The following is a 25,497-nucleotide window of genomic DNA, read 5'->3' as shown; positions in this document are numbered from 1 at the left end:
AAGTCCTAGACTCACATTTTTTTGTGTTTAAGTATCTTAAAATTTTATGTGTCATTATATTTGAGTATAAATCATAGCTGTTGTGAAGCTTTTTAACTATGCTTTTCTTTTTCTTATAAGTGACTTGATCTTTTTTCATGGATGCTTAAATAACTTAAAAAGTCTTTAAAGTCTAATAGTTTATACTGAGAATATTCTGGGTTGAATTTCCCTAATATACCATGTATCTTTTCATTGCATAGATTCAGATCTTATTTTAGGAAAATTCGCTTGCAGCATAGTTTGAAATACCTCTCTGGTTCCAATTACATATTTTTTGGATTACTGACCTAATTACTGGTGCTTTCTTTTGTTTCTGTTGTATTATTTTTACTCATCTTATAATCTGTTTTTTGGGGGGTGCTTCTTTTGGCGGATGAGGGATCTATTCCTTTTTGTGCTCCTTCTGATTTAGTCCTTGTTTCTGAAAACTATTCTCCCTCATTTGTCTCAATAGCTGTTTTTATTTTCTAGTCTTAATATTTCTGAGCTGTTGTAATTTTGATTTATTGTTGCTTGAAAACACTTCAGCTATTTTCTTAATTTCTTTAGGTCATTTTAAAGTGATGTTCATTTTTTTGTGGCCACATTTTTCTCGCATGTTTTTATTATATGTCAGAATGTTATTTGTTTCACATTTAATATTTTTCTTACAATATCTTAGTGTGAGCTTTCATTTTAGTTTCTAGTGTTTAAACAAGTTCAGTTTTCTGTAGGCAGAATGGGTGGATGAGCCAGTGTCACTGTTTTTGAGCTCTGTGGCTCAAGGCCTCTCTCCTTTGTGAAGTATTTTTAAAATTTGGACTTTTGAGACCTTTAAAGGCATTTTGCCTTTATATCTGCGTTTTCCATGTGTTTTGCTTTCTGAAGAGACACTTTTAAATGTATTTTGTTGTGGTTCTTTTTGGGTTCTCTTGCTTGGACCTCTACCCTCCAAGAGTAAGAATCTTCTCTCTCCTGGGGATTGTCATTCTTTATGTTTTGCTTAATTTTTTTGTTTTTGTTTTTTTTTTGTTTCCTGAAATTTTTCTTCAGGGTGGGTCTCTTCTAAAAATAAGAGAATACTTGTAGGATAGTTCTGAAATCCTCTTAGAGTTTATAGTCAGCATTTAAAATAATGTTCTCAGACCCCCCTAGAGATGTCCTGCCTTCTTTACATTTACCTTATCTTAGGGCCTGTGAGGACATTATCTGACTTCACCCAGTTCTCAGATTTCCTTGGTCAGATTATTTTCTATTGCCAGGATTTTGAGCTTGTTGGTTCTTTTGTGAAGAATTGACTTTTCCTTCACTTTTACGTGACTGCCTCCTTCTAAGAGTGTAATTAGCATTTTTTCAGAGTTTTTTTATTTTTATTTTTTGTGACTATCCCAAGTAAAAGGACTTCCCTGTCCTATCTCAGCCCCCTGTTTCTCTTACAGCACTTATCACAGTCTATTATTATCTTGTTTACAAGTCTGTTTTTTTTTTCTTTTGCTGCTTCTCATTTGAATGTTAGCTTCACAAGTGGAGAACCTGTCTATTTTATATTCCACTGTATTCCCATAGTTTAGCACAATGTCTGGCACATAGGACTTGTTAAGTATTTGTTCAATAAGTACTTTTTCAGTTTATGGTAGGGCACCTTCTCCACACTATGCTTATTTGTGAAAATTGGGACATATTTGGAAGTAAGTCTAAATGTCTACAATATGTATAAATATAAGTGATTTTTGGAAATGCTCTACAGCCAGGAATATTCAAAATTTATTTGAGTTAATTTCTGTTTTGCATTTTGAATTACAAGTTTTTATTGTATACTTTTTTTATGCCTCCTAAGTTTTATGCTATATGCATTTATTATTTATTAAAAAGTAGATCCTAATCCTCTTAGTTACCAAGAGGTAACACCCCAGTAGAGTGTTCACACATGCAATTCTATTATAATCAATGGACTGCGTATTGTTACTGACTGCAGTGTAAGAGGAATATACATGACACTTCAATGAAGGATGCGAAGACTTTTCATAGAATTGTAGAATGTTAGCATGGCCTCATGAATGGTGTTTCATGGTGTTGTGCAGTGCAGCTCCCCAGATTAGAGTCAGAAGAAACTTGAGTCCAAGGAATTCACCTTTCCCTTTACCCTGCAGATAAAGGAGTTAAAGCCTGAAGAGATTCTGTGATTTGCTTACAGTTTATTTCTTCTAGATCCATTTTACCACATCATTTTAAAAAGTGTACAGGTTTTAATAGGGTATCTGTAAACTACAAAACAGGAAATATTCCAGAGTTGATTCCTACACTCATTTCAATATTCTGCTTGACTTTTTTTACATCAGAATTAGAGGAAGCTTTTGAATATCCAAACTCTCAATATAAAATTGACTAGGTTTTACTGATAATATCTTGAGCCTTGATTAGCCTGAAAAAGATGTTAAATGCTCTTATTTTTTTTGCCCAAGTGCTGCTTTTTGTATTTAAGTATTAAGAATAGCAGTTTACAAGGTTTTGACAAGCAAGCTTAGGGTTTGCACATGTTTAATTAAAAAAAAGGATTTTTAATTTGCTGACTTGAACCCAAAATGTCCCATAAATTATTTTCTTATAATGAATTGTAGTAGTTTGTTTCTGACATTTAATTGGTAGTATGGATATATGTCATAGTACATTTAAAAATATGCCAAATGGAAACATATAACTTGGAAGAAGTAAACACTGTATTTCATATTTCAGTTGCCCACATGTTTCACTATCCATTTTTATAGTCCTAGTAGAAGAATTTAATTATTTTCAGCCTTGCCTTTGCAGTCTGTATCTAAGAGATGTTACTATGCTTATTTTTATTACCTTTAATTTTCATCCTGAGTTGGTAGGAATGAACGTGTATATTTTAAAATTAACCCTGATCAAAATAAGAAGCCTTTTTGGTCCTTAACCCATCTCCCCTTACCAATTCTTGACCAGTTCTCACTTATTATTTGCATTTCGCATTTGAAATATACTTCAAAATGGTAGGTATTTCACTTAACCTTAGTAGATCAGTTTTCTTTATTATTGAATCATATAATTTTGGTACTGAATTGTGACTTCTATAATTTTTTCTTTGCTTGTAATTTTTTTTTTTCAGACAATAATGAAAATTTTTAAATTAGTCATGGAGTACCTAGAAGTGCATTGTGGTCACATTCTTTTCGTTGCCAAAAACAGAAACTCCTGGCAGCTGAAACTGAAAAGCCGTCAGTTCTGTTCTCTTGTTCCCTGGAGTCTCTTCCATTTTATGTCTGCTACATTCTTATTCTTTCCTTGTATTTCTTATTCTTAATCCGTAAATCTTTTCTCTGTTTCATTGGTTCTGTTTACTTAAACATTTTTCTTTCTTATAATTTTATTTTCATACTGGCTCATCACATTGCCTGTCATAGGTCACCAGCCACCCTAGGTTAGTTGTTGTTGAGATAATTGTTAAGGAAAAGTCACAGATAGCAAAAACATCACTGCGTATGATTGCTACACAGCAGAGACTGGGGATTGGATATTTCTCCTTTTAGAAACCAGTGATAGTGAACTGGTATTGTGATTGACATATGTAGTATGAGAGGTTAATGTCTCTTGCTTAGTCCTGAGAATTAGAAAGAAAAGTTATACTGTTACTGGAGAGTGGGGATCTTCTCCCAGAGCATTGTCCAGGTTCTTGATGTCTCTAACAAAGAACTGGGCAAGGCACTGAAATACAGTAGAAAAGAAAAGTTTTATTAGAAAGGAAAATGCACTTCCAGTAGTGGAAGTGGGCCTGAGCAAGAGAAGCCTGGCTCAAAAGGCCTGGTAACAAAGCCTTCGGGGTTTTTATTCTTTTTTGCTATGGGTGGTGACTTTTCTTACAGGAGTGGACTTCCTTGATTGACAACTAAGATTGACAGGACTCAGTAATTCATCATTTTGCTTTCTGTGCATTTTTGTTCCCAGAATTCAGTCTGTTATAATGATATTAATGAACTTCTAGGCATATGCATCAAATTATAATGATGTTATAATGAGACTCAGGTGAGTTGAAGGTCCTTGGCGGCGGTGGGGGGGGGCGGGGCGGGGTCTTCATTGTGCAGGTGCGAGTGATTGGCTTAAACTGGTACCTAATTTTCTGCTGGTTTCTTTGTGTGAGTTAAAAAATGCCTTCTGATTTGCTTCATTGTGGGCGGATTAGGGCAGACCCCTTCTAGGATAGGACGACCTCAATGCCTTTGCAGGCAGACCTGAAACCCCCTAACTTTCCTGCCTAACCTTTTTCTAAGAGCCATGATCCCCCTTATTGTTAGTATGGATTTGAAGGATGTGAAGTCTGCTGAATTACCACTTTAGTTCCTAGACAAGGAAAAGACGAGATAAGCTTATTATTTAAATCATATATCTATTAATTTCTATTATTGATTTGCCTATTAAGTGAGTAAAGGAAAACAGGCTTGGTTAATATATTTCTTGAAGAGAAAAAAAAAAGACCTTGGCCTAAAGTCCCCTCCCCTCTCAGACTCTAAGGGCCCTGTCTGACTTAACACCATTTTTGCGAACAATGGGCTGATGACCCTTATCAATAGCCAGAGGATCCGAATCACCAGTTTGGGGCAGTTATCAGGATTTGAGGGAGAAGGCCTTTTTCCCTAAGAAAGGAGGAAATAAAACTAAACTAGGTTTACTAAAAAGATCAACTCTGCAAGAGATGTCCCATATCATTTCCTGCTAAAAGATTAAGAATTTTACAAGAGATGTCCCGTCTCAATACCGGTAGTGATGGTGGGGTTTATAGGTCTTTGGGAAGTATACGAAGAAGGATATGAAAAAGAACAACTACTTTAGAATGATGCTACCATAGTGGCTCTGTTACTGTTATTGAAGGGCTGATGTTAATAGTCATTGCCCTAAACTAGTTTCTTATATGTCTTGTAAGAGAATGGAAATGGATTGAGGGAGGAAACATCTGGGAGGGAGAGTTAAAGACCACAGTTGACTTTAAGCTTGGGGAGGTGATCTGTAACTTAAAAATTTTAAGAGGCAATAGCCTTTATTAATTAGTTGCTTCTCCATCACCACTTAGATCTTTAAAAAGGAGGAAAAGAGCCTGATTTGATCATCTAATGATAATGTAGTCAGTTTACTATAAATACAGAAAGTAGGTTGTTTTAGTTTCTTCTTATATTTACTGTGATTTTCGCTTTATTTTTGTTTTTGTTTAATTCATTAGGATTCACAACTTACCATTGTGGTTTGAACAGTTGTTATATAATTATTATTTTCACCCAGTTAATACTTTTTGCTTTAAATTACCCCCTAATTTTACAAAATTCGCTTCTGCCTTATATGTCTTCTATCTGTCATGAGTTATGTAGATTGCAGTGTTTCTACTATCCACCCAATCCAAAGGATATCCTATTATATTATTATGTGTGTGTATGTGTGTGTGTGTATAAAAAATGTTATATTATTTAGGGCTATATATATATAATATGTTATTTTGGGTGCTCTCTCTATACACACACACACACACACACACACACACAGCTGTAATAGATGGTTGGTGTTAATATTGTCACTTTGTTTTAAATGTTCTCTTTTTAATGTTTCCTTTTATTTTCTGCCTTTTGCTATATGCTCTTTTTGTTTTTGGTTTCTGCCTCAAATAATTTAGAAGGTATGAAATATGTTTTTATTTTAATCTGGCTTAATTGTAAACTTTAAATAGTATTCTTAAATCTCTTGTTACCAAGTTCAGAAAAATTATTCCTAGGACCTATGAAGGTGATAGAATTAGCTCACTCACATGTCATCTAATTTCTCCCTGCTCAAATTTATTATACTTTATGATTTTTATGGTCCTATAGCTATAATATATTAGGTTTTCTTTCATGATTTGTAACATTTACATCAGAGTGATTTTTTTAATCCTAGTTTTTTAGCTTCAACCATATTGCAATCTTTTCATATAGAATTCTTTATTCTGTGTTTTATAATTCTTTAGAAAACATACCTCGTATCTCATTGTGAAAGTAATGTGTGTTAATTTTAGAAAATTTAAAAAGTATGAAAAAGCACACTAAAGGAAAAAGTCACTGTAATCTCATCATTGAGAGCTACATTAACAATTTAAGATATATTCTTTGTCTTTTCTCTCCCTGCGTCAACATTATTATCTATAGCACTTCATTCATCATATATATACTGTAAACTACTTATTCTTTTCACTTAACTATGTAGTGAACATTTTCCAATGATATTAAAATTAAAGTCAGGCAGTAGGATACATTACTATTGCAAGATTTTCTGTAACATGTATGTCAGAATTTGTTTAATGGATCCCCTATTATTAGACGATTAGATTGTTTATAAATTCTCCTGTCATGAATATAAATGTTTTACATCTCCTGGATTATTTTTTAGGTTAAGTTCCAAGAAGTGGGATAATTCCGAGGCAGTATAGTATAGTGTGTTGGTTAAGAGCATTGGCTTTGGAATCAGATTGCCTTGGGTTCAAATCCTCCTTAGGTGTGTATATTTGGGTAAACTAATTATCCCAGTTTCTTAATCTGTACATTAAAGATAATGGTTAATATATGGAAAGCACTTAGAACAGTGTTCAGAATGTCATAAAAGCTCAGAAATGAAATGTTAGATGCTGGCATTATCATTGTTGTCATTATGGTTGTCATCATCATTTTTATTTAAAGGATATGCACATTTGAAATGTTTTTAATATGTATTGTATTAAAATTATCTCCTGAAAAGTTATATCAATTTGCATTACTGCCAGCAAAATATGAAAGGACCATTTACCAGCTCTAGCCAACAACTAAGGTTATAATTAAGATACCATTCAAGACACCATTACAGTTGACCTTTGAACAGCATGGAAGTTGGGAATTAATGTAGTCAAAACTCTGCATATAACTTGACTCACCCAAAATTTACCTGTTAATGGCCTACTGTTGACTGGAAGCCTTACCATTAACCTAAACAGTCGATTAACGCATATTTTGTATGTTATATGTATTATATACTGTATTCTTAAAATAAAGTAAGCTAGGGAAAAGAAAATATTAATAAGAAAATAATAAGGAAGGAAAATACATTTACAGTACTGTATGTATTATTGAAAAAAATTCACGTCTAAGTCGATCCACACAATTTAAACTCATGTTCAAGGATCAACTGTACTTTTAGTTAATCATGTTTTCTTACTCTCTTCTGATCTGTAACAGTTTTTCAGTCTTTCCTTGCTTTAATTTATATTGAGAATTTTGAGGAAGGTGTCGTCATGTATTTTGTGGAATATTCCTCAATTTGAGTTTGATAGTTTTCTGATGGTTAGACTGGGGTTATTTATATCAGTACGAACTCATGGATATTTATTTTATACTTTGGGTCATAATCCATATTACATTATTTATTTTGTTTAAATTGTTTCATCTTTGGCCATTTAGTCTTTCATTGTTTCATATTGGTTCCTCTGTGTTCCTTTGATATCCCCACTTTTTTTTTTTTTTTTTTGGTTGAAAAACTACATGTTACGTCAGGCTTACCTTCTGAATTCCCTACTTTGATCCTAGAATCAGCCACTTTCCCAAGAATCTTTGTTTACTTTTTTTGGATGGTGGTATATAAAAACCAAGATCTGGATGTGCTCATTGCTAGTGAGATGTCACAGCTTCTAGTCCCTCTTACTGAACAGAATTACTACTGACTCTATGTATATAGATATTGAAGTAAACATGAGTTCACACTGATATCTCTGACTCTAATCCAATAACACTAGGTTAATTCTAACCTCCCACCCCTTCCTTTTCTGTAACTTTTCACTCCAAAGTGAGAAGCTTGACTCCCACCATCTACCATCTGTTTATTTATTTGTTCAACCTGAGTATACATGTGAAGTGTTTAGAATTAACTCATATTCCTCTGAAAGACAGCTTTACCCAATAAAGTACAGTTTTTATGTATCATTCCATTTGTCTTTAGCCTTACAGTTTCCAGTGAAAGCACCATCTTCCAAAGTTACTTATATATTTCTTTTTCCATCCACAGTTCTGCATCTGATGCTGGTCTTAAAAGACTTTCTTGATCCAGGGATTGATTTTATATATATATATGCATGTAACATACATGTAACATGTAATAATAGTACAATGTAATTGTATCTGATAACCTCATAATAATTTTAGCATCTGGTAGATTATTTTTCTTTTTGCATATTTGTGTTCACTTTTAATTAATTACTGCACTTTCTTTTTCTTTATTTCAGGAATATTTTAGTGGATAAACCAAATGACCAATCTTCCAGGTGGTCTTCAGAGAGCAACTATCCTCCCCAGGTAAGATTATGTGTAGCTCCTGATATCATTGCGAAGTCAGAATTTAAATAGGCAGTTAATTAATCTGGAATTCATTAATAGTTTACTCAGTCTTTGAAACTGTGAGCTAAATTTTTATTTCTTCTTTTTTTTGGTTTAAATTTTGAAACATCTTTTATATAGATAAATGCAGTGTGGCATTTGATGAAACAGACTATTGCTTATGTCTATCAGAACATTTAAAATCATATTTCAATTTTTTCTGGATTACTAATGATGCAAAACTAAGTTTCTTAATACCTTTTGAGGAAAATATTAGCTAAAAAGAGAACTAGTTTTAGGTGCTGTTACTGCACTAATTGATTGTATGTTGTCTCGGTACACATGTAAAGAGTTTCTTTAGGGTATATACCTTGTAGTAGAATTGCTAGATCATAAGGTATGTGTATGTTGAACTTTTATCAGGTAGTGTAAAACTGTTTTACTGAATGGCTGTATAATCTCTCACTGGCAGCATGTGAAAGTTGCTATGCACTGTATTCTTTCTGTACTTCCTATGGTTCATGTTTAGGTTTTGCCAGTCTGGTGGATCTTTCATTGTAACTCACAGAGTTAGGTTTCTGTGAGCCTCTGGTCACAGCATTTTCATCAGCCAATCAGTACATAACCTTACTTTATATGTGTTTCTGTTTAAAGATACCTTATTTTACTTACACACATATATATCGTTTATTCATTAGCATTGGACTCACAGCCAACAGCACTGTAACACATGCCTCAATGTAGCTTATCTAACATATTTTTTATGTAAGGCACATGACAGCCTTCTTGTGTTTAGAAACATTAGACAGCACTTCAGCACTATATTTGGGGATTGATTTAGACAGCAAAATCGCCAACAGAATGCACAAAAATATAAAAAATGTGGCATTAAATAGACCATGGAGGAGATGCTCGTTTATAGTCTGAGAGCTAAAACAAGAAGGTGTGATGTCTATTGTTTGACCTCAGCTGGGAGAGTGTACATCAGGAGATTCAAATTTTTTGCTACTCTGTTCATATCTAACGATGACTGTGAAAGTGCTCCAAGTATTGATTTTGGTGTTACAAGTAAATTTTAGTAGACGAATTCACAAATAGAGAATCCATAATGAGGAACTACTGTACTGTAACTAGCAGTTCATTTACCATATCTTAAACAGGTCTGAGAATCAAAAAGAAAGGCAACGGGGACTCTGAAAAATTAAAATCATCGTGATGAAATTTTAGGTCCTGAGAGCTTTTTCTAGAATCAACTTTGGATATAATGTTATTCTGGCTGGTTAATTCTTTTCTTCAGGATTCAGCAACTGGAAGCAACTGTGCGTGGGGGGCATAGCTGTAAAAGATATGCACGTTAACAGCAAGCTGACAACTGACAGTGTCATGAGGGAGAAGACAAGAAAAATCGAAGTAACAAACAGAAAAACAGAAGCATAACATTTAAGAGGTTATTAGTATAAGGATAAATAATATTCTATATTTTAGTGGCCTCTAGGATAATGTTATTCAGTGTACTTTCTGCAGAAATGAAAATATTCTATAACAGCTCTGTATAATATGGTAGCTGCTAGCTACAAGTGGCTAGCTATTGAGCACTTGAAATGAGGCTAAGTGCAGCTAACGAAAGCAATTTTTAATTATATTAAATTTTAATTAGTTTAGATTAGATAGCCCCAGGTGGCTAGTGGCTATGTATTAGATTGCACAGAGCTAAAGCATCACTGTTATTAGCGTATACTGTTTGATGCTCATAGTGCTTTACTCTGTCAGTAAGAAATTTTAATTATGTCTATTATGCAGCTTTAGCAGGTAAGGAAGTTAATGGTACAGGTTATCTAGAGGAGGGTGGAAATCAAACTCAAAGCTTCTTAGCTATTCCTTTCTTTTCCCAGAATGAGGGCTATATGTGTATGCATGGGTGCTGGGATATATAGCATGTTTTGAGAATGGCTCCCAGAGTGAATAAACCCTAAACATGTCTCTTTAAAGCTCATGTTGATATATAAGCAGGGTAAGTAGAAATACAAATATTTTTCTTTTAGTATGTATTTTTTTTAAATGGCTACTAAAGTGACAGGACATAAATACTAATTAAGTTATTTGGACCTAACCACTTAATAAACAGAACCGTTAATGTTTCTTTTGGCTTTGGATGCTGTAATAGTTATTTATTGCCGTGTAATAAATTATCCTCAAACTTAGCAGTTAAAAACAACAAGCCTTTATTATTTCATACTGTTACTGAGAGTCAGGAATCTGAAAGTGGCTTAGCTGTGTGGTTCTGGCTCAGGAAAACAAGAGAAGACCCATGTACAGGGGAATGCTAGAATATATTTTTCACAGAATGTTAGCCATTTTTTAAATTTATTTTTTATTTTTTTAGGTGAGGCAACCCTTGGTTAACCTCACAGATTGCAAGTACTTTGTCAGCTTACAATCCCTTATTTTTTATTTTTTACATCTACAGCACGTGGTCTTCCTAGGTCATCTCCCATCTAAATACTAACCAGGCCTGACCCTGCTTAGCTTCCAAGATAGTATCAGCCGTTTAAACAAAATGAACTGACTTTATACCAGTTGACTTAGAGGAATTTCCACTGTAAAATGAGAAAAGTAAGATGCAGAGAAGCATCTATAATAAGATTCAACTGTTACCTGAATAATGACTCACTCTATTTCACCGATATGCGTGTATGTACATATGTATATTTGTATTTGATAGAAAGGGGCCACCAAAAAAGATATGAAAGGATACACATCTGATTATTGGCATTGGTTATTTAAGAAAGGAGGGGATGAGAGAGGAAAACAAAAAACAAAACAATTATTTTAAGAAGTTACTATCATTCAAAAACAACATATATGATATTCTTCTATATATGTAAAGTTAGGTATCTTGCCACCCTTGTCTGGAAGGTGGCTGGGAAGAACTGGGTTGAAAATGGAGGTTGGGTCACCCAACTAACAGTGTCAACCACAGTCAGATTAATGGATTTTTAATCTCAGCTCTTTCATTTATTAGCTCTGTAACTATAGTCAAGTTATTTTGCCTTCCCAAGACAGAATTTCTTCATCTGTAAAATGAGGATGAAGAGGATAATTATTGTTAAAATACTACTCCTGTTCCTCCTACTAAAATGAGATAATGCATGTAAAAATCAGAGCAATGTGACACGAGTTACTGCTCACAGAATATTAGCTCTGATTATATTGTCATCTTCATATTTCATGTCTCCACCAGCTTCGTTCTTTTATTTTGAGATAAAATTTACATAACATAAAATTAATCATTTTAAAATATACAATTGCGTGACGTTTAGTATATTCATAGTGTTGTGTAACTATCACTTCTGTCTAGTTCCAAAATATTTTCGTCACCCCATAAGGAAACCTGGTGTCAGTTAAGCACTCTCTCCTTTCCCTCTTAACCCAACTCCTGTCAACTACTAATCTTTCTGTCTCTGTGGATTTACCTGTTCTGAATATTTAATGTAAATGGAATCATACAGTGTACAACCTTTTGTGTTTGACTTTTTACTTAGCGTGTTTTTGAGGTTCATCCACGTTATAGCTTGCATTAGTACTCTGTTCCTTTTCATGCCTGAATAATAGAAATACTCCCTTTTTATTCATCCATTCATCAGTTGATCGATATTTACCTTATTTCCACTTTTCTCCCATTCTATAGGTTGTCTTTTCACTTTCTCGATTGTCCTTTGATGCACAAAACATTTCGACGCAATCCAGTTTATTTTATGTTTTGTTGCTTGTACTTTCAGTGTTGTATATGAGAATTTATTGCCAATCTAAAGGCAGGAAGGTTTACTCTTATGTTCATCTGAGAGTTTTATTGTTTTAGTTCTTATATTTAGGTCTTTGATCTTAAAGAATTGATTTTGGACTAATTTTGACCCATTTTAATTTTTCTTTGTGGTGTGAGGCAGGACCACCAACTTAATTTAATTACCTATTACTATTATGAAGCATGAAGTCACTCTGACAAAACATCTGAATCATTTTTAATGAATAGCTTTTTCTCATGTATTCAATCAGTGGTAGTTTCCTTTTTAATTTTTATAATTGAAAACAGTCTGCATAATGTAAACTGTATTCCCTAATTAACTGATCTCATTTTATCCTGTGTATAATAGGAAAATTTGTGCTGCACCAGACATACCTATAGTAGGTCTGGGTTTTTTAATTTATAAATTTGGCAGGGGTGATTAGTAAATCTCTGTTTCTAGGTGTAAAATTTTATTATTGATTTTAACAGTGAATTTGCTATTGAAGTATAGTTGATGAGAATGTAATTGTTACTTTTGCATTCTAATCTTGTTTTTTTTTATTTATTATCTTGTTTTATTTAATTAGTCATAGTCTGTTATATTTTTTATTAAATGTCATTCCTTGATTATAAGTTATCTCACTAGTCCTTTTTTCCTCCTTCATCTACAGTGTTCAAGATGATGTAGTTTCCTAGGAAAAGGTAGTGGTGTTATGATAGCCTGTATAAGGCTGTATAAGGCTGTTGAGTACTATTCTTCAGCATTAGAAAAAAAATCTGTCAGTGCAGGATAGACATTATAGACCTTATACATTCTTCCGTTAGCTGTCCAAAAATTTAACTTTTAAAGTTGTCCGATTATTTGTTTCACATGAAGGAGGATATAATTTGGTTGTTCCTTTTTTAGTACTTGATTCTGAAGCTTGAAAGACCTGCTATAGTCCAGAATATCACATTTGGAAAATATGAGAAAACTCATGTCTGCAATTTGAAGAAATTTAAAGTCTTTGGTGGAATGAATGAAGAAAATATGACAGAGCTATTGTCCAGGTGAGTTACAATTATGGGGCAGAAAGAGTTGTCTTCTAAAAAAGTTACAGTCTTTGTTTAGTCTCTTTGTAGCTAAATCTGAATGGTTCGATTTTTCTTTCAAGGGAGAAAAGAATATTTCCACTATCCTATTTCTAGTGCTTTATTTTAATATTGTCTCTTTAGTTAGCTTTTTTTTAACCACCAGATACTAGCTAATATTGTTACTAAACAAGAAAGAAGAAAAATTTTGAGGTTTTTTTTTTTTTACTTCTTATTTTTCAGTTTTGTTTTTGAACTATTAATGATTCAGAAATACTTTCAATTTTAACCAGAATCTTTGCTATAAAAATATAGATTCTATCCAAAACATTAAGATTGATTGCCCTCATCCAGAACTAATATTCTAGAAATTTACCGTAAATTGGAGACCGAAAAGAGAAAAAATATGTGACTGTACCTAGCATAGTGCTTACCACTTGGAAGGAACTGGGTATTTTGAATTTTAATAGCGTAGACCACCAGGAATGAAAGTATTCATTTACCCTCTAGGTAATGAAAAATCAGATAACCAACGGAATGGCCAAATAAAGCCATATTTTAGACTATATTTGTGATGCAGTATGCCTCATTAATACATACTTTATATAAGCAATTATTACATTTATACTGTATTAGATTTAAGTCATAAAAGTGTTTCAGGATATAAGACAGCTTAAAGGTAAGAGACCTTATAAATATTTGTGTCAGTATTGGTTCATGTAAAGAGTTGTTATGGGTTTATTTTTATTTAGGATAAAAGTGGATGTTTTTAAACCAACAGAGTAAGATTGTCTTTGAAAACTTGTTGAGCTATAAAAAGAACATTGGCAACTTAATCAGAATTAAATAACAATTCTTTAACAAATTCAGACTTTTGACTCTGGTTAAGTTGTAAGATGTGTGTGAATTGTTTTTGATTTTTTTCTTACTGCTTGAATGTTTTTTTGTTATATTCAGTTATACATTAAGGACACTAGGTAATCACACATTTCCATTCCTTAATAGTGAACATTTTTTATTAGCCTTCTAAGAGTAAGGAGAATACAGTAATAATGCAGTTGATGTGAATGTATAAATTTTGACCAGTATTCTCATGTTTAGTGACTTCTTTACATTGTCTTGGTCATTTATTTTGAACATTGGTTTAACTTTAAAATCTGAGTATGGTATTAATCTGTGTTTTAATGTGTTTATTGAATTATGAAATCAGATTTGATAACCTTGTTTTTTTTCACAGTGGCTTAAAGAATGATTATAACAAAGAAACATTCACCTTAAAGCATAAAATTGATGAACAGATGTTTCCTTGTCGATTCATTAAAATAGGTAAGAGTTTTAGCATTGTGGAAAAGAAATTGTTTTTTTTTTATAACATCAGTTAGGAAACTACAGCCTGTGGGCTGAATCCTGCAGACATCTTTTTTTTTAAAAATATAAATTTATGAAAATACTGCCACACAGGTTGTTTGTGTAATGTTGACGTCTCCTTTTTCCCTAAAAAGGCAAAGTTGAATGGTTGCAAGAGACCATGTAGCCCACAAAGCCCAAAATATTTACTATTTGGACTTTTATAGAAAACAATTTCTGACCTTTGCTTCATAAATCTATAGCTAAGTGACATTTATTTTAAGTGGAACCTTTTCTAAATATTTTCTCATTTGAAAGTTTCTTAGAAGATTTTATGAGATAAAATAGTGATTTGATTGCCTTCATTGTTTTATGGAAGGTTTATCAGTTTTTCTAAAGCTATAACATTTTAAAATCAAATTCCCATGAATTCCTTAAGGTAGTGTATTATGGTAATTTTCTGTTCTCTTCCTTTTGGTGAAATGTTGGTCAAATACATAAAACTAATTTCATGACCCTAGGTAATCATTTGAAAAGTAATGTTTGAAACATACTTTTACTACCTAAGGCATGTGTTTGTTTACCAAGTGTTTTAGCTTAAGAAAATGTTTGTAATGCCTCCTCGAAATTAGTGTGTTTAGAGTTATTTTGGCTTCTTTTAAATATTTAATATTTAGAAATTTATTATTTAGAAAGTTAAGAACTTGAATCTTTTAATTTCCATCTATATTGCATACCTTTGAAAATATTATGTTAAAATTGGGGCTAAAGTGAGTCGGATCCCTTAAAGAATAATAATAAAAGCCAGAATCCCATGTTTTGATGTGGGAGAAAAATTCCTCTTTTGGAACAAGCAGTATACTTCATACTCATTGTTATTCTATCAAGAATTGGCCTGTTCATTTTATTAAGTCAGATAGTTCTTTTGGGCAAAAAGAGTATCTGAGATCTTAATAAACACTACTTACAGCTTGAAAACTATTTTTAGAGTGGTTGGGCCGTCCAGTGTGTTACTTTTTTTGTAACTATAGTTTCTGTTGTTATAATAAATAGTCGTAAATAAAAACCTGTGTCCTGTTTTCCTGTGAGAATTTATGAACAAGAACATTTTTAAAAATAAATTTAACTCGCGGTTGTTTCTTTTGTACTAATGAGTATTCTTTCCTCAGCATACAGACACTCAGTTCTGATAGACTCTTGCATAGCTTTAACAATTCGGTGATCTTACATTTCAGATGAATTAGCAATGAAATATATTTTCATATAATACATTTAGATTTTAGTTTTAAACTACTTATTCAACTTCTGTTTTGCCTAGTCATACAAAATGAAATGTTCTCCCTTTTTTTAAAAGTTCTTTTTTTAGTGCTTATTTGTATATTTCCTATGGTCATTAGTTTTCTTCAAAGGAAAATATCTACTACCACTGCTTCTGTAGCTCTCAGTCCTCTGGTATTATTCATTAGAAGTGTAAATAAAAGACTGTTTTGCATGGTTGTGTAGTTTCTTCCCTTTAAATTTTATAAGACAACGGGTCTCTTATGGACCAGTTAGACAGACGTTCAGCTGCTTGAAGACAAGCAGTTGACTCTTTTCCAGCCCTTTCTATCAGCATTTTAATTATAGAGCATAATGATGTTTTTTACTTTACCCTGGTGGGTCAGTTTTATGGTATTCAGTCGAAATGTTAATTGGAGCTTTCCTAATAATTGTAGACCTTAGTAACCCAGTTGCCATTTGGAATATTAATATTTAGATAACTTCATATTTCTCACTTTTCTATTAAAAGATCTTGATGGTCTACAGTATCTTTGCTTTCTGACCTTTTTCCAATATTCTCTTGATAATTTATTTTTTTTGTACATAAGGAAAGTATGAAACTAGCAGCTTATACAGTAGTTTAATGTTTTTAGTTTATCACTGTTTTCTTTAAAAATTATTTCATTAAACAAGAGTGATGTGTATGTAGCTTTATTTTGTTGGTAATTTAACACAAATATTTGTTTGCCTCATTTGTATAAATTGTGAGATTTCTCCTTAAAAGAATGTGTTTGCATACTTCACATTTATGTTCTATAGTGATATGTGCGAAAGGCCTTGGTTTATTTAAAAAGTTTATCCTTAAACAACACAATATCTAAATGTAGTCAGCCTTCAGTTATTCGCCATAATGGAAGGGAAGAGAAGCAAGACTAACTCAATGGCAGATAATCTCCATACCATGCACTGACATCTAAATATGATCATTTGCATTGATAATGAATATAGCTTATTCATTAAATTGGGCTTAAACCAAATTTAAGTTAGTTTGTTTAAGTAAGTTAAGCTCCTATTTATGAAGGAAGTGATTTCATTTTGAATGTCTCTTGTGCATTTTTATACTTATATTCATATAGCTCTTGTTTACATACCTTCTTAAATGTATTTTGGGTACTCTAGGAAAAATATGCACAAATATAATGTGAACCCTCATGTCATTTCAGCAATCATTATTCAGAGCTTCTTATGTTTTTATTGTTTTTGATAGTTTATAATTGCTTTCACATGTGGTATCTCATTTGAATATTATAGTGGCACGTAAAATCTTTCTTGGTTGAGGAAACTGAAGGTAGAAGTCAAATGATGTGTCCCAAGCTACATAGCTAGTAAGTAATAGATCAAAGACATAGCATTTGGTATATGCTTTTGGATATGTGCTTGTATTTCTTTAGAGTAATAGTATTAGTAGATACCATTTATGAAACATCCTCCTAACACTCTGTGAGGTAAGCATTATTACATTCACTTTACAGATGAGTAAATTGAGGTTTAGAGGTTAAATGGCTGGACCAAAACGATACAGGTAATAAAATGTAGAGATGAAATATAAACTTAAATCTGTTCACTGCCAAAGATTGAGTTCTTGAATTTTGTTTTCTCAGGTAGATTGTAAAATCTTGGGGAAAGCAACCCTGTCTCTCTGTTTCCTCAGATTTCAGAAGTACCGAGCAAACTGCTGGCCTCATTAGAGATACGGCATATGTACTTTTTGAGTTTATTGTACAGGAGTTTAGAAGGATTAATCAGTGGCTTCATGAAGTTAATGGAAGAAAAGTTACATCTGTATTCTCTAACATCTAATGTTTTTAGCATTTCTTCCAGTTATGAATATAGGCAATAATTCATAGTAATATTAGCAGTACTTGTGACTTGTCAGATAGAAGTCACAAATTTTTCCCATCATATTGTAGCATGGCAGATACTATAACTTTGAAATTGTGGAAATTACTAGACTTGCCTCTAGAGCTTGTTATCAAATGTATTGTAAAAGTATATTTCTATATCACTAATTTGTTTTTTCATTTTATAACTATATTTCAATACACTTGGTTTACTCTATAACTGTGTGTGTTTTCTTTTATACATTTAAACCTGAGGGCGGGTTGGGTCTCAGGATTCACTGAACAGCCAGAGGGGTTCATGGAACAAAAAAGGCAAAGAGCTCATGCTGGAGTAATGTCTTTAACAAGACTTAGGTGGAATTGAGAGTTGGCCTTAGGAAGAAGCTTAGTTTCTGTAAGGCCTGTAGGTAAAAGGAAAATTTAGTAAAGAAGAATTATTAATTGAGAGACCAGATTCAAAAGAGTAAATTAAAAAATTGGAAGGGAAAATCTCAGTGGGATGTTAGATCAGATGAGAGAAAACAAAGTGGAATGGGATGAGGGTATTAGTTACGGATGACAGAAGGGTTTACATTCTGATTAGTAGCCAAGATAACAGCTGTGTGAGAAAATTAGCAAGGTGAGGTAGAGGGGGCAGAAGAGGTACTTGGCAGGCCTCTCGGAAAGATTCTGGGAGAGTCCTGGTTTTTGATAGATGGAATAACTTGGATTTCTATGGAGTTTTGGATTTTTGTGACCTGGATAGTTGTGGGGGCTTTAGGGATTCAGCCTGAATTCTGGATTCTCAGAAGTATTTAAAAGTCTAGGATGAGTACTAAGTCTGGGGGTTGGGGAGATAACCTGACAGTGGCCCTTCATTTAAAAACTGTACTACTAAAAGGAAAATTAATATAGTAGCAATAGCTAATAGTAGTAGCTAACTTTATTGAGTACTTAACTATATTTCAGTTACTGTGCTGAGTGCCAAAGTACTCTCTTATCCCATTAATTCTGTAGTAAAATAGATACTCTCTTTCAGAATGGTTAATCTTGAAATTTTAGGGTCTTCCAGAACCTGATCTTAAAATTACTAGCATCTTGTAATAGCTGTTTTAGCCACCTAGACAAGAGTTTCCCAGGTGATAGATACTGCTAAAGCTACAGAATGTGTCGCAGATGTGTTTCATTGTGTTGAGGCGTTGACCCGGCTCAAACCTAGAATAGCAGGAGCCTACAGCCTAGTACCCTTGTGTGCCATAAAAATACTACCATTTGCTATGCATGCCATTATGAAAAAGGATAAGAAGCTCTGATCCTGATGATCATATCTGCATCTGATTGTCCCTTGGGAGAACTGATGGTTGAATCCTAGGATACAAACTCTTAGCCTTGGGAATAAATGTGTATTAGGAGTTTCTAATCTTTTAATCTGAGGTGGGAGCAGACATACTTCTTTGGGGAAGAAAGAACACGTGATCGGAGCTCTAATTCACAATTAGATTTCCAACATATAATACATAGTATGTCTAATGTGGATTATTAATGTTGTTAATACCACCAAAAATTATGTTAAAATTTAATATGTGCATCATTTTGCTCATTCTGTACATACCCTTTAAATTGGTTAAAAATTAACGACAGTTGACCCTTGAACAACAGGAGTTTTAACTGGGTGGGTCCACTTATGTGTGGGTTTTTTTCAATAAATAATACAGTCAGCCCTCCATAGCCCTGAGTTTCACATCCGTGGACTCAACGAACGGTGAATCAAAAATTATTTTCAGTCCATGATTGGGAATCCACAGATCCAGAGGGCTGACTATATACATTTATCTATACCATTTACATAAGGGACTTTTATGGTATTTGTAGGAGTTCCTGGAACCATTCCCCTGCAGATGCCAAGGGATGACTGGAATTTTAGGGAGTCAAGTTATATGTGGAGTTTTGACTGTTTAGAGGTCAGCGCTCCAAACCCCTTGTTGGTTCAAGGATCAGCTGTGTACTCTTCATTCATCTATAATATATGTTGTTCTTATGTGATGGCTTCCTAATTAACCCTCTCCCAAAAATATTCTCTGAAAGATGTTAAGTATTAGAACAATTTTATTCTAGAAATATTTCTTTTGGACCATCAGGTATATAGAAAAAATCTCACTAAAACATAATTGCTTGAGAGTTTTTAATAATGATCATGTTTACTGGGACTTGAATAGATACAATGGAAGATTTTTTTTTTTCTCCTGATTTTATTGAACTTGGACCTGGAACTTGAGAATGGATTTCAGATCTCTAATTAATATTAAATGTCAAGTTACACTTACAGAATATGTTCTCAGATTTAGAATCCTATTTTAGACCTTGAATTTAGAATCCTATTTTATTCTGACTCTTTTACTAGTTAATGGTTTTTGCTCTAATGTACTGAACTTTTAAAATGGTACATAAAAGAAATGAACATCAAAACATGATGATAATTTACTATTCATTGAAATTTTTGTTGTGTACATATTTAAACTGAGAGATTTGTATTAAACATCTCAGGAATCCTTCATATATCCTGATGACTGGTGGCTCCTGCCTATGTCTGTCTTCATTCATACAGCTTCCTTTAGATGACAGTATGGGAAAGCATCTGTTACACCTTAGCTCCTCATTGAGTCTGATATGCTAAAAAAGAGCTGTGGACTTGGGAATTAGTAGCCCTGATGTCAGATATGGTTAACTTTCTGTTTTGATACCTAATCAAAATTTGATAAGTGTTAGCTTCTTAAAGGTAATTGCATTATTCACTTTGAACTATGCCAGTGTATATTAAAGTCTGTTTGCCTGTCTTTGAGTTCATCTTTTATCTGTGCATGGTTTCGTAACACCATTTATTGGTCATTTAGAAAATATGATTCACTGAGTTATATAGATCTTCCAAGTGTTAAAACATTTCATTATATAATAGTTTTAAAAAGCACACTCATTAACATCACCACCAATATCATCAGAAAAGTGTTAAGTATTGGGAAGTAGTTAAGCTCACAGCAGCAGTGGATACCAGTTTTCCAAAATTTTAATTTTTCTTCGAAAGCTTGAATTTTATCTTTGGCAAGAAATAGTTGTTTTCCTTGAAATGATAGGTAAATAAATGTCTGGCAAATATCCAAACCTAAATAATCATAATGGTCTTTTAAGAAAAAATAAAAGTGGTATCCTGTAGGGGTGGGGGGGACAAATGGCTCGCTCAGCACACAATTCTAACAATTGTACAGGTCCTTTTCTCTGCAATAATCATCATGCTTCAGGATGCAGCAAAAGTGCTTTATTTGTACTTCCCATTGTGTCACATAGAATATTAGAAAAAGATGTGTATTTAATGATAGAGCCTTATTAAGATTAGTTTTTACTGCATCAGAGAATTCATAAATGAATTCTTTTTTTTTTTAATTGCAAGTGTATGATGATGAAGAATACAGCGCATTAGGTGGTGGTGTCTGGAATACTGGTACACTTCTGTGCTGCTACTTTTTGTGACTCTACCAAGGTGCTGGCAGTTTTATTCATCATTGCCTTTAAACCATGAATGTAAATGTTAGTGCACTAAAAATAAATGCTGATAAAGTCCTAGTTTTATTATGAAAAATAGTTTTGACTACATGAGACCTCCTGAAAGTGTTTTTGGAAATACCCAGGAGCCTATGGATCCCATGTTAAAAACCTCTAGTTTATTCTAGTTTATTACCTCATCCTATGTCAGATTCCTTTGAATCCCTAAGAGAGTTTTGGATATACTCTCCTCCAGTGATTACTTTCCTTTTCCTTCACTAATATCAAACTTATAATTGCTGTATCTTTTTAGTGGGTTTATTTTCTTATTTTTATTATTTCGCGTATTCTTGCGTTACTTTTCAGATAAGCTGGTTCAGTTACATGTCAAGAAAACAATGGATATATACCACTGGAATTCTGATTGCGATTATATTAAAATTATAATTAATTTGAGGGGAATTGACATGTTAACAACATCGAGTTTTCCCATCTAGGCACATAGTATGTTTTTTCATTTATTCAGTTAAGTTAAATTTTATATTAAGTAGATGCTGCATATTTTAAAGTTTATTCTGAGATATTTTAAACTGTATTTGCTGTTATAAAGGGGCCTTTTTTCATTATATTTTCCAGTTGTTGTAGGTGTAAGGAGGTTGATTTTTATATGTTTACCTTGCATACACATTTTTAAAAAGTTTTTCATTTGAATCTTTTGAATTTTTAAGTAGGTACCAATGTTGTTTCAAATGAGAATATTTTTTCTTAATTTGCATTTCCCCGCTTATTGCACTGGCTAAGATTTCCCATAAGTACTGCATAGTAGCGATATTGGGCCTCTTTGTCTTGTTCTTGACTTGAGTGGCAATACTCAACGTTTCTCCATTAGGTTTAATTTTTGAGGTTTTTGATACTTAAAATCTAGGAAAGGAAGTTTTTTTTCTTTTTATTTCTTATATATTAAGAGTTTTTTAATGACTAGAAAGTATATTTTATTAGTTTACTCTTATCATCAGATTTATTTATCTTTTTCTTAATGTTGTGAATTATTTTAATATAACTCCTATTATTGAACCATCCTTCTATGCCTGGAAAGAATTCTATTTAGTTTCAGTGAAAACCTGGTAGAATTTTTTGCATTTTTTAAAAAAAATTTTTAAATATAAATTCATAGCTAAGATTGGCCTTAAATCCTTTTTCTTCTAGTTTTATTTTTAGGATTGTGTTACTTTGATAAGTAGTTGAACTTTGAATCTCTTTTCATGTTTTGATGTAGTTTAAATTATATAGTAATTATTTATTTATTATGGGTGTGATAAAATTTGGCTGCTAAAATCTAGCCCTAGCCCTGCTCCCATTTGGGGGATGAGGTAGGGGGATATATAAGTGACCGCGTTGAATTTATCTTGCAGTGTTTTTAAGGAAACTTTATGGTGGTGTGGATTATGTTTCTTTTTGTCATTGTAGCCCTGGCACCTAATAGTTCAGTGCTAGGGCATATAGAAAGTGTTCAGAAAATTTGTCGAATGGATCCTACTAGGCTTGAATAGAGATTTTACTTTACTAAAGTTTTATTTGAACTATGTTAATTTTTTTTCTTTTTCTTTTCTTTCTTTCTTTCTCTCTCTCTTTTTTTTTTCCTCTCCAAAGTTCCACTCTTATCCTGGGGACCCAGCTTTAACTTTAGCATCTGGTATGTTGAACTTAGTGGCATTGATGATCCTGATGTAGTACAACCCTGTCTCAACTGGTATAGCAAGGTAGGACTGTATTTTTAAATCCCAATTTTATGTTTTTAATAATGGTAAAGGGAGAATTGTGTCAGTTTCTTGTCTTCTTTTAGAATAATTTAAAATATTGAGAATAGTGATAATTACTATTATTAATCAACATTTATTAAGCATTTACACTCTGCCAGCTTTTAAGTAATCTTTATAAGTTATTTAATCATAACCACTCTATTTGATTGGTATAGTCATTAACCCTGTTTTACAGATGATGAAATGGAGCACTGAGAAGTTAAGTGTTTTGCCTAAGTTCACACAACTACAAATGTTCAAGACAGTAGGTAAACTCAGGCAGTCTGGCTCCACTGTCTGCCATTATAGTATTATACATGTCTGAATCTGAGTTTTGTTTTTAAGATATATTGATAGAAATATTTAAACACAGTTTTTAGTAGGGGTAGATATGGTTCTAAATGGCTTTTATAATACATTCATCCATTATATTTGTGTTGATTAAAATAAGAATGTTTATTTTTCCTTTTAGAGAATTCGAAATAGTTTTTATAAATATTATCTTGTGCTTACAGGAATAATAAAAATTGTATTTAACAATTTTATTCATAGATCATTTTGTGCAATAGATACAGCCTGAAAAATGTGAGTTTAAATTATTGAGAAATAGGTCTTTTGGTTTTTTGAACCCCTTTTATGCTTCATTTTTGTTTTTAATACATGTTAATTTGACCCTTGGGTAATATTTTTTAAAGGTGAGACTCTCATCCATGTTAAGAAGGTGATAAAGCTTTAGTGAAATTACCAGTTTCTAGTATTTTTATTTGGAAGTGCGGTAAACTGATCTACTCTTAGGAGATTGGGAAGCAATATAGATTTTTTCCTAAGGCTTTTTTGTATGGAATTTCAGCTCTATTTTTGGTCAACTTAATGGAACTTTTTCTTCGATTAATTTATTTGTTGCATTTGATTATATTCAATTAAAAATAGACCCTGACTTCGGTATTTTCTGTATTTTTCATAATTTTTGGATTTCTTACAAGTTCTTGCAAGGTAGAGATGATATTTTTAAACATTAAAAATCACCTTTATGATGTTATATACATAATTGATAGCATATGCTTAAAATTTCTAAATGTGGTTCTTAAAAAAAAAAAAAGGATTTAGCTCCTCTGATAGTTGAATAAAATGTTCCCTTTAGTTTATGATGTGTGTGTATGTTAATGTACTCGTACAAATCTCTTGATATTGCAGGAAGTTGTCAGCTTCACTTTTCTCCAACACTGTAGAGAGATTGTATTTGAGAACTTAAAATTGTTCAACCACCTTTCACTTTTCAAGGATTTCGTATTTATTATGAACCTCTAGGAATTAAAGTCTTTACACTCTGAGTTTCAATCTTTTCTGAAGCATTAAAATTCTCTTATTTCATAAATCCTCTCCTACTATGTATCCATATACAGCCTGATAGGAAATATAAAACGTGAATGTGATTCAGACTGCTAAAGTTTAAATAATTGAAAAGGTATTACTCTTTAATATTGTTCTGGATAGTTATGATAAATCTTTATTTATAGGCCAACGGTAAGAAACTAATAATGTAAAATTAGTTTGGATATAAGATCATTTTTGTGTTACTCGATAAACATTTTGGTTAACTATAGTGTTTAAGGAAAGTGTTTTGATAACCTTATTAATAAAAAAAAATCAGCCGATCATAAACTGCTGATTTGTGTTTCAAGTCTTATAAATCTCCCTAAAAGGTAATATTTTATTTTCTTGTGTTATTAAAGGTTATTGCTTACAAGTAAATCATATTTTTGTTTGGTTTTCATGTGTTGCTTCTGTGTCAGTTTATTTTGTTAATTCTTATTTATAAATTTGTGGAAATCTCATAACATATTTTTGAAGTTAACTTTTTTAAATTTTTAAAAAATTCTCTGTATGAGCTTGTATTTTTGACATCATCCTGTTAGGTGAAGGAGTTAGTAGTAGTAGTAAATTGAACATTCTTCTTTTTGGATTCTAGTAAATTGAGATTTTTACCTATTGCTATTTAATAGATGGGGAAGCCCAGGTTTAGAAAAAAATTATAAAATTTAAATATCTCTGATGACTTAGTCATAAAACCTGTTTGTGAATTTGAAATACATAAATATTTGATATTTATCATTTAAATAATACTAAGAACCATGAACAAAAAGCATAATATAATTTATATACATTATTAATGGTTTCTGTGCTTTCAGTACCAACATTGTAATCTGATTAGTAAAAACTATGGAAGTTACAATTTTTACGATCTTTAGTGGACTTTGATAAATAGTTTTTCAGCTTTTCTTGAAAGTTGAGTTTCTAGGTCTATTCTCATTTTTTTATATTTTTCATCTTTATAAAATATATACGTGTATATGTATATATATATCTTCATGTGTTACATATCTTTCTGCTATGTACTTTGTAACCTTCGGCAAGTTATTACAATTGAC

The 25,497-nt window shown here is 32.2% G+C and overlaps 1 protein-coding gene across 3 annotated transcripts in view; it reads left to right on the top strand.

Annotated features, from left to right (window-relative positions):
- Positions 1-25,497, top strand: part of MKLN1 (muskelin 1) — a 275,940-nt gene that overhangs the window by 157,797 nt on the left and 92,646 nt on the right. For all 3 annotated transcript variants that reach the window (XM_016148735.2, XM_016148733.2, XM_036231137.1), the window contains 4 exons: positions 8,303-8,372; positions 13,085-13,227; positions 14,486-14,574; positions 22,920-23,029. In XM_016148735.2, the coding sequence (XP_016004221.1) occupies positions 8,303-8,372; positions 13,085-13,227; positions 14,486-14,574; positions 22,920-23,029 (412 nt within the window). The remainder of the gene's footprint in view (positions 1-8,302; positions 8,373-13,084; positions 13,228-14,485; positions 14,575-22,919; positions 23,030-25,497) is intronic.

This window comes from Rousettus aegyptiacus, unplaced genomic scaffold (assembly GCF_014176215.1).
Source record: "Rousettus aegyptiacus isolate mRouAeg1 unplaced genomic scaffold, mRouAeg1.p scaffold_m13_p_13, whole genome shotgun sequence".
Classification (NCBI taxonomy): Eukaryota; Metazoa; Chordata; class Mammalia; order Chiroptera; family Pteropodidae; genus Rousettus; species Rousettus aegyptiacus.
Note: the sequence above shows the minus strand (reverse complement) of the source record. Positions and strands in the feature narration are given on the sequence as shown.